Source organism: Cottoperca gobio, chromosome 3, assembly GCF_900634415.1.
Source record: "Cottoperca gobio chromosome 3, fCotGob3.1, whole genome shotgun sequence".
NCBI lineage: Eukaryota > Metazoa > Chordata > Actinopteri > Perciformes > Bovichtidae > Cottoperca > Cottoperca gobio.
The window spans coordinates 19,723,943-19,737,678 of record NC_041357.1 but is presented as its reverse complement, the minus strand read 5'-3'; the positions used below and the strand labels follow the sequence as shown (position 1 = coordinate 19,737,678).

The 13,736-nt window shown below is 37.6% G+C and overlaps 1 protein-coding gene across 1 annotated transcript; it reads left to right on the top strand.

The window, feature by feature from the left end:
• Positions 1–663: 663 nt before the first annotated feature.
• On the top strand, positions 664–12,980 carry vat1l (vesicle amine transport 1-like). Its single transcript, XM_029428773.1, has 9 exons — positions 664–1,120; positions 1,635–1,764; positions 1,995–2,210; positions 2,453–2,595; positions 4,230–4,333; positions 5,108–5,163; positions 5,306–5,500; positions 8,902–8,985; positions 10,878–12,980. Exons 1-9 carry the CDS (start codon positions 906–908, stop codon positions 10,974–10,976), a joined length of 1,242 nt encoding a protein of 413 aa, XP_029284633.1. The 5' UTR covers positions 664–905; the 3' UTR covers positions 10,977–12,980.
• Positions 12,981–13,736: the final 756 nt, after the last annotated feature.

The window sequence follows — 13,736 nt, the reverse complement described above, 5'->3', positions numbered from 1 at the left end:
TGCTGTTAAATTAAATCTTGGTATTGCTGCACATTTTGGCTGATAAATAAGATACTAAAAAACTGCTGTACAAACATGCCAGAGATACTGTAGGTTTTAACTAATATAGAAATTCATCATACTTTTTCCAACATTAAACAGTTTATTTTACAACTGCTCAGTATATGTTGGTCACAATTCTTTACTAACTGAAAATATAAGGATTCTTATATAAAATGTATAAATATCAGTGTCGGTTTAAAATATGTTGCATGGCTCAGGCTCTACTGAGCATGGATGGGTATTAGCTAGCCAGTTGATGGGACTTGGGAAGCCTGCAGTATGACAAAAATCCATGAAAGCCTCACTAATCAATATTATTTATATTAAATCAAATTGTAATGTGATTTGCTCACAGTGATCCCGTTCACTCAAGCATCAATAACTAGCTGGTTTACAAGTCCAGCACCTTTGACCAAACATAACTTCGAGGTGAGGGAATGGGATGTTCATCCTACATTTCCCAAGCGCACCTGAAAGCACCACACTTGTTGCAGGATTTTAGTTGTGTCATGGATGTATGAGTTGCATTAATTATCAGATAAAGTTTTGTACACACTTCACCAGCAGATGGTGCACTTCATACTTTAGCCCACTGCAAGCAAATACTGTACAAAGGGATAAATTATATTCCAGATTCTTGAAATGTCAAATTTTAATTAATTAACCAGTATCTCCGTGACTTGAATGTGGGAAAAAAAAGATTATTCAGTACTTTAAAAATCCGCATAATTGAATAAAAGTGTAGACTGTGAGATTTCAGCCTCCGCCGTGGATAACCATCCATACTGTCTGTGCACAGGCTGCACAACACGTCCCTCTGAACCCCGAGGAGGAGCGGAGAGGAACAGCAGCGGGTCTCCGACATGGCTAAAGAAGGACCAGATATGATGGAGGAGACCGAGTTCATGATAGACACAAATGTGGGTAAAGAACCAGAAAACGTGGAATCATCCGGCGATGCTAAAGAAATGCGAGCGGTGATACTGTCAGGTTTCGGAGGTCTTAACAAACTCAGGGTAGCCAAGAAGGCAATGCCCGAGCCTCAGGGTGGTGAATTGAAGATACGCGTCAAAGCATGGTAAATATGAACATATCAGTGATCCATTTGACATGTTATTACTGTTTAGATTGTGATGTGCTCTGGCCTCTGTTTTATGCCCACGCTTCACAGTATTTTCTGACAAGTATGAACGCTGAATCTTATTGGAAAATTTCGCAGTCATGAAGCCACAGGTCTTTTCTAGTGCAGCAGGTTGGCTGGCTGGAGCACCATTCATACCAAGCAAGAAGCAAGCCTTTTTAGACTATGTTATTTTAAATCAGCATTTCTGTTTGAGAACCTATTAGCTACATTTACAAAGTATTGGTTATCTCATCACTGCATAATATTACGCTGTCTTAGTGTTGACAAATTCAAAGTTAGGAAAATATTGTTTAATAGAGAATGCCTTGTATTCAAAGGGAAATAGCCAGTGACTCATTGTTGTTAATAATGACATAAATAGCACTGTGCAATCCCTTATTGTTTCCATATTTCATCAGAGGGATTTAATGTCAACAAACTGTAAGGTCCTGTTTATTCTTTTTTGCAGTGGCCTGAATTTCCTGGATCTGATGGTACGTCAGGGGACGATTGATAATCCTCCCAAACCTCCTGTTGTCCCTGGGTTTGAATGCTCTGGAATAGTAGAGTCCGTAGGTGAAAACACAACCGGATTTGAGGTTAGTGACATTAAGGATTGTAACTCTGTAATGCAGTGTTGTGTGAATTAATGTTTCTGAACAACCAACTCTGCATCAGCAACATTATAAACATGTACCGTAATGAGATAATAATGAGATACTCATTTTAATTCATATTTAATCTACTAACAATGTCCTCCTTAGTGCCACATGCTTGTTTCACATTAGTGTCAGCTTGTTATCCGGCTACTCTAACATGTTTCTTTCAGATAGGCGACAGGGTTATGGCTTTTGTCAATTACAATGCCTGGGCAGAAGTTGTTTGCACGCCAGTGGATTTTGTCTACAAGATGCCAGAGGAAATGAGTTTTGCTGAGGCCGCTGCATTCTCCCTAAACTTTGTGGCTGCCTACATGATGCTCTTTGAGGTTGCCAATCTGCGAGAGGGGATGTCAGTGCTGGTCCAATCAGCAGGAGGGGGTGTCGTAAGTCCATTTCTTTTATGACTATTGCACAGCAGCAATACAACAAGTTCACCAAACTCTGGTTATAACTGACGGCTATACAATATAGATATCCTGCACCACTATATCTAATTTTCTATGATTGTTTGATTATTGTTTCATGGTTTACATACTGTTTCATTTGTGTGATCCTGGTATATTGAGAGTTAAACCCTGGTGTTCTCAGGCATTGATAAATTGTTGCATCTGCTTGTTATTTTCAGGGTCAAGCTGTGGCTCAGCTGTGCTCCACTGTACCTAATGTCACTGTGTTTGGGATCGCCTCATGTTTCAAACACGCAGCTATCAGAGACTCGGTGACTCACCTCTTTGACAGAAACGTTGATTATATACAAGAAGTGAAAAAGTAAGCATCGCAAGTTTGTCCGTATTATGATTGATTTCATGCTGAAGAGTCTGTATTTAGTTCCTCATGATGTATTTTTTGAACATTAATCTGTTCATGGTCGATGTAGCGTGATAAACTGGACCTCACTAAGCGCAGAGGGCTGTGCGAGGAGGCAGATGTTACCTGTTGCCTTATTTGGTCTTGTGTGGCGGTGGTCCCCATGGCAACTCACGGCTCATCTGAGAGAGCAGCAGCATTGTGTAGGGCGGAGGTCTGCACTGGCAATGTGGAACAACTGAGCCAATTAGGGCGGAGCATTGATTCCCTACACATTCCATTCACAACACAGCACGTTGTTGGCCTGTTTGCACTACAAAGAAAACACCTTTTAGCAAACACTGTCTGAGTTTGGATTTTGTAGTATGATTATTCTGTCATGTTTGAATTTTTTTTAAACATTTTTTTAAAGCTTTTGATTATTTAGAAAACTCCCAACACCATGCTGCGTCCTCTCCTTCAGAGAGAACTAGCAGTAACTCTTGGCTATACTGTTGAGTCATTTAATCAGGAGACACGCACCATACATGAAACATACTGCATGATTATAATACTTACTAGCACTGATTGTTTCATGTTTTCTGCCTACATATCAACAGTGGTAGTGGATTAATATGCCTTTCATCTCTCTGGCCCACACATTCTTCTCAGGATCAAGAGCAGAGTATGATTAAATAAGTCTTTTTACAAAAGGCAAAAGCCATGGCAATCACAAGACCACCAAGCAGTTTAGCCAAGCAGGTGTCCAGGGCCACAAGACAGAAAATAGTTTAGTTTGATAATAACATGCCTTTCATTCATTTATAGCCATGCCTTTAATGAGTCTCATTATGGACAACTTTCTTGTCTCATTGATTATGTGTGGGATATATTAAACATTTTTTTAACATGATGGAAAGCATGTTACTGATGAGGAGTGATGTGGGCATTGCAAAGCATCAAGGTCTTTATAAGAAAGGTGTAGGCAGAGTTAAAAACAAAAAGAAACGTGGGTTGGAAACTGCTACTTTTTCTCAGTTATACTACAGAGAATCAATACTCATAACTTATGAATCCATGATTGAATGAATGTGAAGCTGCTCCAGAGGATGACTCACAGGCTGAATATATGGACATTTAGTGCTAACAGTCGTAAACAAGGTAATACAGCCACATCGCTGTAAATGTATGAAGCTGACCTGTGATTGTACTTTATCCCAATCCAAAGCTGAAATGGTTATTCGAGTTACTTTTTAGACGATAGACAGAAAATGAATCTGCAACTATTTTAGGGCTTCAACTAATTTTCATTACTTATTAATCTGCTGATTATTTGGACATAGAGGATAGGGAAAAATGCCATTCACGATTTCCTAAAGCCGAAGATGATGTCTTCAAAATGCTTTTTTTGTCCAACCAACTGTCCAAAACCCAAAGATTTTCAGTTTATTATTATATAATAATAAGAAAAGCTGTTTTCTGTTTTTGTTTTTATTACATTTAATTAATAAATAAAATAAGCATTAGTTGCAGCTCTGATGTTCAGACAAAAAAAAAAGTAAATTAGTTTATATAAATGTTTTTTCAAGTTGACTTCCCCTTTACTTTGTTTTTAGGATTTCTCCAGATGGAGTAGACATCGTGTTGGACTGCCTGTGTGGGGAGAACACAGGGAAAGGCCTGACCCTGCTGAGGCCTTTGGGAACCTACATACTCTATGGTGGGAACAATACTTATACTTTCCATTTAGTACTTTCACAGTGGAAATAACTCAAATTGAATTAAATGTTAGTCGATTTGCTTCACGGTATGGGGTAATATTAGCAGTTTAAAAATGTGTACAGACATTTTGGCTTATATGCTTTCTTGTTTAATGGGGAGATCTATACCACTTTCACATCTGTCCATTAAATATGAAGCTTGAGCCAAGAGACAGATTTAGTTCCTTACGGACAGAGCTATGCTAGCGTTTTCCCCCTGTTTGCAGTCTTTATGCTAAGCTAAGCTAACCATCTCCTGGCTGTAGCTTCATTTTTAACAGACGGACATGAGAGTAGTTTTAATCTTCTCATCTAACTCTCAGCAAAAAAGCAATTAAGACTATTTCTCATAATGTCAAACTATTCTTGAATCTTGCTTTCATTAAAGGTGTTGCAACTGAGAGAGAGAGAGAGATAGAAATACTACATCCGTAGCCTTCAAATTAAATCTATTGTCCTTAACAGATACCATACTTATCTGATCTCTGTTAATTACTTTAGTTTGTGTTCAGCCTCATGAATCAAGTAACAGCATTAGAGGGAGATTAATTCATTAGTTTTAGTGATACTGAATATGTGCAAAGGCATGCTTGCACAGATCTAAGGGTCTAAAGGTGCCAACTGTTCCTCCCCACCTTCACCCTTCATGCTTTGTGGCTGCCTGTTATTGACCGGTCACTTCTGCCCAGACTTTTACACAGCATACAGCAATCCTTTTATTTTTGCTTTTTCAGGCGCATCAAACATGGTAACTGGGGATACAAAGAGTTTCTTCAGCTTTGCAAAATCTGTGAGTCAGAGATGCGGTCCGTCATCAACATTTGAAGGAAACAGTACAATCCAATGCACATTTCATCATTTCATGGCAAATCAAACACACACAAATGAGTTACTCTGGATGAACGCGTCTCTCTGTTGTTGTTTTTCTCCAGTGGTGGCAGGTGGAGAAGGTGAACCCTATTAAACTATACGAGGAGAACAAAGTCATAGCAGGATTCTCGCTCCTCAACCTCCTCTTCAAACACGGGAAATGTAGTCTTGTGAAATTAGTGATGGACAAACTCTTGTGTCTCTATGATCAAAAGAAGATCAAGCCGGTGGTGGACTCCCTATGGGCGCTGGAGGAGGTAAGAATCTGGGGTGATCAGAGGGTAATACGACAGTGAATTAAGTCAATGATGAGCTAATTAAAAATGATCACAGTGGTTACATCAACGGAGATGCCAGGTTTAAGATTCAAGAGAATATTTTATGCAAACATCTTGGACATCTTATAATCTGTTGCTTATCACTGCTGCTTTCTGTGGGACATTGTCAGCTGTTCTTGGACATTCTTCCACAGATGGTGGGTAGGTTGCATTTTCCTGCTGTTCAACAATTATCCAACAGGCCATACATCAATCACATCACTTTTGATTTCTACAAACTCTTTAAGTCTCCCTTTATCTGTGCATATGTTATTCTATTCCGCTTATACTTTGTACAGTACACCTATACACCTATTCTAATTACAGTAGACCTTAACAAGTAGTAGTGCAATGTTTAGGTATTGAGCTTGGCTCAGGACATAAAAGATGGATCTGTGGCAGTCATCAGTATCTTATAATCCATTTTGTGCCGATCGGTTGTTTGATGCAGGGTTTAAGAAACCCTCCTTAACTCTTAAGTAAGCATCACATTTACCATGTGTTTGTGTTCAGGTGGACATCACTTACTAGTAAACAAAGCTTACCTTCAGGAGATGACGAGTCACGTTTGAACACACGCTAGTTGTGGTCTGTCTGAGAGAGCGTGTCTCATTAGTTGTGGTATCTCTGAGATTATAACTAATGAGACAGTCAGGGCTAGACTCTCTCAGACGAAGATGTCCCCTTTGAAATTTCAATTTGCCTCTTGATTTTCTTCTCTGCTTTTAATGTTTGTATTTTTTTACAAGATCCTTTTGCTGGCCATTAGCTCTTCATATCCCAGGTGATACCTTTGTCCTAATGAAAAACTCTAAGGCTGCCTAATAGTCAAAATACTTCCATCACATGTCTTTTCCTAATCCCTTTTCCTTGGCCTCGATGGACAACGTACTGACGTAGGGGCTACACCTTTATTATTCTTAGTGGTTTATGAAGTTTGCTGACATATTGTAATTAATACATAATTACACACAAGCAGAAGTTTAATCAGCTGCAATAAGTGTAAACACCAGTATGGTTGCAGGGCCTATCAATTTGGCACTTTTGCACCGAACACAAGTAGTCTGTCAAAAGTCACCGTACATGAAATACATAATAGACGAACTACACATCATCATCGTCATAACTGGAAAACACAAAATATAAAATGAAAATTTAACGATTGCTCAGTGCCTCTCCTGCTATGACATGTAAAAAATGCTACACTGTGAAAAAGGTTTATCCAGGGCAGAACGCAATACTTGTCCATAACTTTTATGCCCCACGACTGTAGAGACTAAAGGATAAAAGCCACTGTGGTGATGAGGTTGTATCTCCATTTCTAGTAGCTTCATATTACTGTACGTATGTAGTGCCATTAAAACGTCAGCTACATACATTTAGTATTCAGCATTAAGTTTTACCTGAAAGTGATTTTGCCTAATTGTTCCCATGTGTCAGAATGCATCTAACACATCCTCGGTCTTTACAAATAAAAATGTTTGGAATTTGTGCCACACCCAAAAATGTTCCAAGAATTCAGATAAAGTAAGGCAGTGCAGGTAATCCTATCACGAGAAGCCGATAACAAGTCATTCTGAACTTTGTATCGACAGACGGAGAGAGAACCTGTTGATGAAATGATCTTCAGTTCTTTATTTCTCATGGGAAACTCCTTTGGTACTGATTATCATTAAACTTTGGCAGGTTTGTCAGGCCATTCACTGGAACCATTGCCCATGAAGAATCTCATTAGAGGGGAGGATGGCGTGGGATGTAGTATCAGGGGCACAGCCTGCCTCATTTGTTCATTGCCGTGACGTAGAATTTAGAGGTTGTTAGTTTACAACTTTTTTTCCTTTGAATTAAAAGTTGGAGAATGTGCGTGAACAAAACAGGAAAACTGGATCACCAGCAGTTTTAGTTAGGAACATATTAATCGTCTCTTTCACCTTGGAGTCGCAAGATAAATGCTCTTCAGGATACTAAAGAAATTCAAATGAGCACACATACAGTATCTTGCAGAGATGGTTTGAAAGTACCAGGAAAGCCCCATTACACCAACAATGCAAGTGGATCGTTCCCCCTCTTGCTATCTAACAGCAAAGTGCTGGACAAGTTTCTGACCTATTTTTACTCTTGGCTTGATATCCACTATTTCTTTTAGCAAATGAATGTTTGTGAAACAATGGCCTTCGGACAAAGAGGCACATTCAATTGTCTCTTTGTGTGGATTGTAATGATGAAGCAAGATATTCATGATCTCCATGCAAATGCAAACCATGTAGACTTCACTTGAACTCTACCATGATGTGAGTTTGAATCTTTAAAGCTGTGGTGTCTTGTTGAGTTGGAGAAAATCATGAAAAAGATTGCACTTGCGCGGCTTCTCCTATTCCTTCACCACCCTGCTTGAGCAATCAGACTGCAGTTGATTGACGGTTGAATGATTTATGGACCAAAGCTCTGATTTTCTTAAGCTGACTGTTAACTGGTCAGATCACACAGTCTTATGTTCAGTTATGCTCAATTATTTGTTAAGCATGAAACTAATTAAATTAAATTAAACAGCTCCATGAGGAAATTATGTCTTTTCAGAGCTGAGGACTTTATTATGTTGGTGGAATATTAAAATCATTTGTTTTTGCAGGATGTGACTAACTACATTTGTATGAGGTGTCATTTATTTGTCATTAGAACCCACTTCATGATGGTGGTCTGAAGCTGGTTAATCATATCTCTAATGGAAAATAAAGCCTTCATTGTCTCTGCAATCATAGGTGAAATAACGCCTCTTGTGTGGTTTATATAAACCTTCTTGGATCAATAAAATTAAGTGTTCAGTGGGGTTTCAGACGTAGGCAAGCAGGATGAGTCAGCATCATTTGGCTATTCACTTTACTCACAGAGTAAATTAAGATTTTAGCTGCTCTGTCCCGTGTTTCTTATGTGCAGGACGCGTAAGTGTCTTTGTGTGGATTCAGTTGACCAAATAAGTTTTGCAGGTGATTTGAAATGTAATTTTAATGTTACAGTAGGCTTCCTGCCTGAGAACTTTTATTGTGAGAAGTCATTCAACAATTTTATAAGCAGAAGTGAAAAGTCTTTAGGAACCTTATTTCTTAACACATTAAGCCTACTATTGAAAATGTAACTTTGGTGCACTGGGCGCATTGTGTTTCTCTATACAATAATCAAAGTACACTTATGTAGCACCTGCCTAACGCTGTTTTATAACAAGAACTTTTTTTAGATGTTAAAAATAAGTGTAATTATTTTATGAGATTTTATTTGTGAGTTGATATATGTATGTTGTTTGTCAACAGTTCTGCTGAAAGTAAGTTAATTGTTTTTATTCTCAGGTCAAAGAGGCCATGCAGAGAATTCACGACAGAGGCAACATAGGAAAACTCATTCTGGATGTCGAGAAGTCTCCCACTCCTCTGGTAATATTTTTTTAATGTGTTTTTTTTTTAATTAACTGTGGGAATGAAGTTATGAGAAAGCAAACATCAATCATTTCTCAATAAGGATTGATCGTATCTTAGAAGTGCAATTCTGCAAAGATTTACAATTTGTATGACCTGCCTCAAGTGGCTACAACAAAAGGGAGACACACCATGATCAAAATATATTTATTTAAACAGATTAAAACAAATTAAGCCAAATTAGTTTTATTTTAAGTAATTACATTAAGGGGTGTAGATGTGAAGTTAGTAGTATGTTGTGTGCATTAGTGGACAATATCAGCCAGAGAGAAGGCTGCCAGCAGCAACCAGTTTCTGTAACGATCCCCTGCAGAAAGAGCACAAGTGAATCACACACATCCGCACTTTACATATTTTACAGCAAGAGTGGCTGAATTGATTTCAAAGTAAGGCAAAGGTCCTCCAATTGTTTCCACGGTCATCTAGAAACACTATTAGATGTGTAAATTCTGATGTAAATTCAGGGAGGATCAGGGAGCGGCCGGTCAGACTGCAGTGTGAGGTTTGTGGAGTCTCTGCTTTGCTTGTCTGACCAAAGTTGTTTACTTGCTGGTGCCTCACAACAAAAGTGCCATAAAACTCCAACATAAATTATTTTTACAATGAGCTGGTGAATAAAGGCAGGTTGATTTAGGCCTGAGCAACACTGTGTATTACTTTATTTAAGTATGATGCTATTTGCTTTTCTCTGCAAGTTGTTAATGAAATGTAGGAGAAGAACAGCTGACAAGGAACAAATGTTCTAATGGCTGATCTGTTTTTATTTTTCATTTATCAAAGTAAAAACAAACTATTGGTTTCACTATTTCTTGGGCCTTGCTTATTCAATGTATTTTATATCAGCTAGTCATCTGAATTATTTATTATGTCACCTGAATTATTCAAATGAAAATGAGTATACATCAAAAAATATTTTTCTCAACAATAAAACAAGTATTTCCTAATCGCGCTACTTTGAGAATTACATTTTTTTATCAATTAAGTAACAGCAAAACTAACAGGAATTCTGCCATCTTTAAAAAAAACTATACATTAAAACATAAAATACCATATATAAATTGAACAGTGTGATTTACAGCTTTCAGCTTGCTGTATTTCTATTATTATACTAGATAAAGGTAAGACTAAGATAAGAAGGTTAGATTATGTAAATATTAATGACAGAAAACACATAGAATTAAAATATTATATGACATTGATAGTCAAGGGTAAATTACCAATACGAGGAAGAGGAAAGAGGAGGAAGGTGGCAATAAATTGGAAAGACGTAAAAGGACGCACAATGAAGAACCAGTGTGGGGGATTTCAAACAAGTTATTTAAGATTAAAGAATCCTTAAGTTCCTTGTAGTTTTCCTGATCTTATTCATTTAGGCAATGTAGAGCTCATTTTTAAGGACATCTATAGTGAAAATACTTTTCGTAAACACTGCAAACATACGAAGATGATGCGTGAGATGGACTTTCCCATCTCTGCTTAATTGAACACACAGCTAATTTGCCAGGCTGACTCGCAGTGTGGAATCTGTTGTTTATACATAGTTATGTCTGACATTTCTAAAGCCTACAGCACATTTTCAGGTTCAGTCAGAGTCATACGGAGACAGTGTGTGGGATTTCCTCCCGCCGTTTCCATGGTCATCTCAACATCAAACCTAGAAACACTATTAGATGTGTAGACTTGCTCATATTGAAAGTATAGACCATGTATACAGCTGCTCATTAGTAAAGGGTGCATTTACATATTTACCGTACCACTAGATGTCGGCTCACATTTGTGTTCACCTCTGTTTTTCTGTATGGGTATCTCCGTATATAGTTCATGACAGCTGAATAATATTTCACCATTAGATGGCCAGTGACAGCACAGAGACCAGCGAGGCAGGAGAGGAAGAAGAGGAGCCAGAGGGAGACAACGACAGCAAGGAGCGAATGCCTTTCATCCATTAAACCCCTACCGCAACACGCAGAGAGACTGCAGAGGCTGCACAGATTCACCACAGAGGAACACAACCACACACAAATGTTGAGCAGTTTGTGCGTATGTATGTGTGCATGTGCCGTACGCATGTATGCATGAAAGGATGTATGTACAGTATATGTTTGTGCCTTTTGTCTTTTACTTATGGTTTGTCAATTAATTGGTCAAGCAGAATTATTGGGTGAACAAAACAAACGACGTGTTTGTCACCCAGGCAACATATGCAAGTGCCATTCTCAATATAGTATTATTATATTCTTTACAGTATTATGAAGTCATGTTATGCTAGCCAATAATGTAAATGGCTTTTTGTCCATTTCACAGTTAATTGCACTTGCAAACTTAAACCTGCTGATCTTCTATTATGCCTCTAAGATTAGTTCCCTGGAAACAGATTTACTAAAGCATGTACGTGTCATACAGTATAGTATAACAACCTTAACATGTCTAAACATTTCACAAGATAGTGTCATTTGATTCTCACCGTACAGTGATGACAGCTGTAAAATGAAAGCAAACCATTGACATACATTTGAGATAATGACCCAGAGAGAGTGAATCACTTTCTCATGTTACAATAGTAATGTGTAAGCCACAAGAGGTAGAAAGGTCTGTGTGTAGATATTTTATTCTTAGGTTCCTGCCAACCTTGTAATATATCACAGGATCACCAGTGCCTTTGAGCTACAAACAAGCGTTTGATACTTGAAATGCTTTCCTCGTGTGAAGTTCACATCGAACAAAAAAGGTGTTTTTAACTGGAATACAAAAACCAAGCATCTAAAAATGTGTCCTCATCTGATCATAGAATTTGTAGTGAGGTCAATCTACGGTGACACCAGAGCTCTGTTTATGTAGTTATTGGATTGAGGACATATTTTCCCACTACACCGTATATTCAGAACTAAAATCCATACGACGCCATACAGTGTTACATTTATCAAAAGGTAACAAACATTTGATAATAATATATGTAAATACAAGAGAACATGAGATAAATCAGTGAATTCAGAATTTTCTTTGGGAGGATCAGGGAGCGGCCGGTCAGACTGCAGTGTGAGGTTTGTGGAGTCTCTGCTTTGCTTGTCTGACCAAAGTTGTTTACTTGCTGGTGCCTCACAACAAAAGTGCCATAAAACTCCAACATAAATTATTTTTACAATGAGCTGGTGAATAAAGGCAGGTTGATGTAGGCCTGAGCAACACTGTGTATTACTTTATTTAAGTATGATGCTATTTGCTTTACTCTGCAAGTTGTTAATGAAATGTAGGAGAAGAACAGCTGACAAGGAACAAATGTTCTAATGGCTGATCTGTTTTTATTTTTCATTTATCAAAGTAAAAACAAACTATTGGTTTCGCTATTTCTTGGACCTTGCTTATTCAATGTATTTTATATCAGCTAGTCATCTGAATAATTTATTACTTCACTTGAATTATTAAAATGAAACCAGAGTATACATCAAAAAATATTTTCTCAACAAAAACAATAAAACAAGTCTTTCCTAATCACGCCATTTTAAGAAATAAAAAAAATATAAATTAAGTAATAGCAAAACTAACAGGAGTACCGCTGCATGCTTTGAAGTTGAAAGATAAACAGTGAAGAGACAGTGTTAGTGTGTGTACAGTCATATTAGAATTGATTTATAGACTTGGAAATAAGGACAATGATGTGTTGACACTTTGGAAATGCGTCTCAATTTTGATGCCTTTAATGTCAGGCGTGTGTGTGTGTGTGTGTGTGTGTGTGTGTGTGTGTGTGTGTGTGTGTGTGAGAGAGCATGTTTTTGAGTGTATTCATATTGCACTGTAAAAAAGTGTCTAAAGAAGTATTAGACATTGTAGTGTGTTCACAAAAATTCCTTATAAATTCTGGTTTACCTGTGGTCGTATATTTTTTGTCACATTTTCTGTTGTGTACTTTCTTTGTGTACAGCTTTGTTTACTTGAATAAATGTATCTGCAAAGTATTCCGGGGTTGTGTTTTGTCTTAATTAAATGTTTGAATTTATTTCACATGAGATTTTACACCGTCCCTGAGGGAAGTTGTCTTCTAATATATTATGTAAATAGTTCTTTATTTTGAGCTTATGGAAATGAATGAGGAATGATGGTGTTTGCATGGATTCAAATAATAATTGAACTTCATAAGAACTTGAGATGTAAAAAAACGTTTTCGTCTACATTAGCCTACCCTTCAAAATATCATATGTACCACATTATACTGCATATTCTGCACAATCCCTTAGTTTGGCACCAGGTGGCAACAAAGTCAGTGTTTTTCAAATTCTACAGAAAGAGGTTTTAATGTTTTTGTGGCACAGAACTGAACTGAACTGTCTCAGAAGACAAATGATGCAGTCGAATTAATGATTGTGTTCATACAGTACTCCACTGTTTACCTTTGCCATGATGTTCCCAGGGAGTCGGTATAGCCAGAGTCAATGCATGTACTGTTGGCAAAGATGCTGCAAACTGTATTTGAAAATATATGTATTTGGCATCTTAATCATGAATGATTAATTAAACCAGAATTAAAGATAATGCCTATAAATGTACAATTTGAAGACTGTAAAATGGGAAGACATACTTGAGCTAGTTATAAGAGTTGTATTGCTATACTGAGCCTGTATGCCCAAGGGTTTTTCTTATTTAGCTCCCCCCTCCCATCTGTATACAACATCTCACTCTAAAAATAGCTTTGCCTGCACCAGGGCTGGGAGCTG

What these genes read in the sequence shown, in the direction of transcription:
- vat1l (XM_029428773.1), top strand. Translation starts at nt 906, where the DNA reads ATGGCTAAAGAAGGACCAGATATGATGGAGGAGACCGAGTTCATGATA. An exon ending in AAGATACGCGTCAAAGCATG is followed by an intron (nt 1,121 to 1,634) that starts GTAAATATGAAC and finishes TCTTTTTTGCAG; the next exon opens with TGGCCTGAATTTCCTGGATC. An exon ending in TATATACAAGAAGTGAAAAA is followed by an intron (nt 2,596 to 4,229) that starts GTAAGCATCGCA and finishes CTTTGTTTTTAG; the next exon opens with GATTTCTCCAGATGGAGTAG.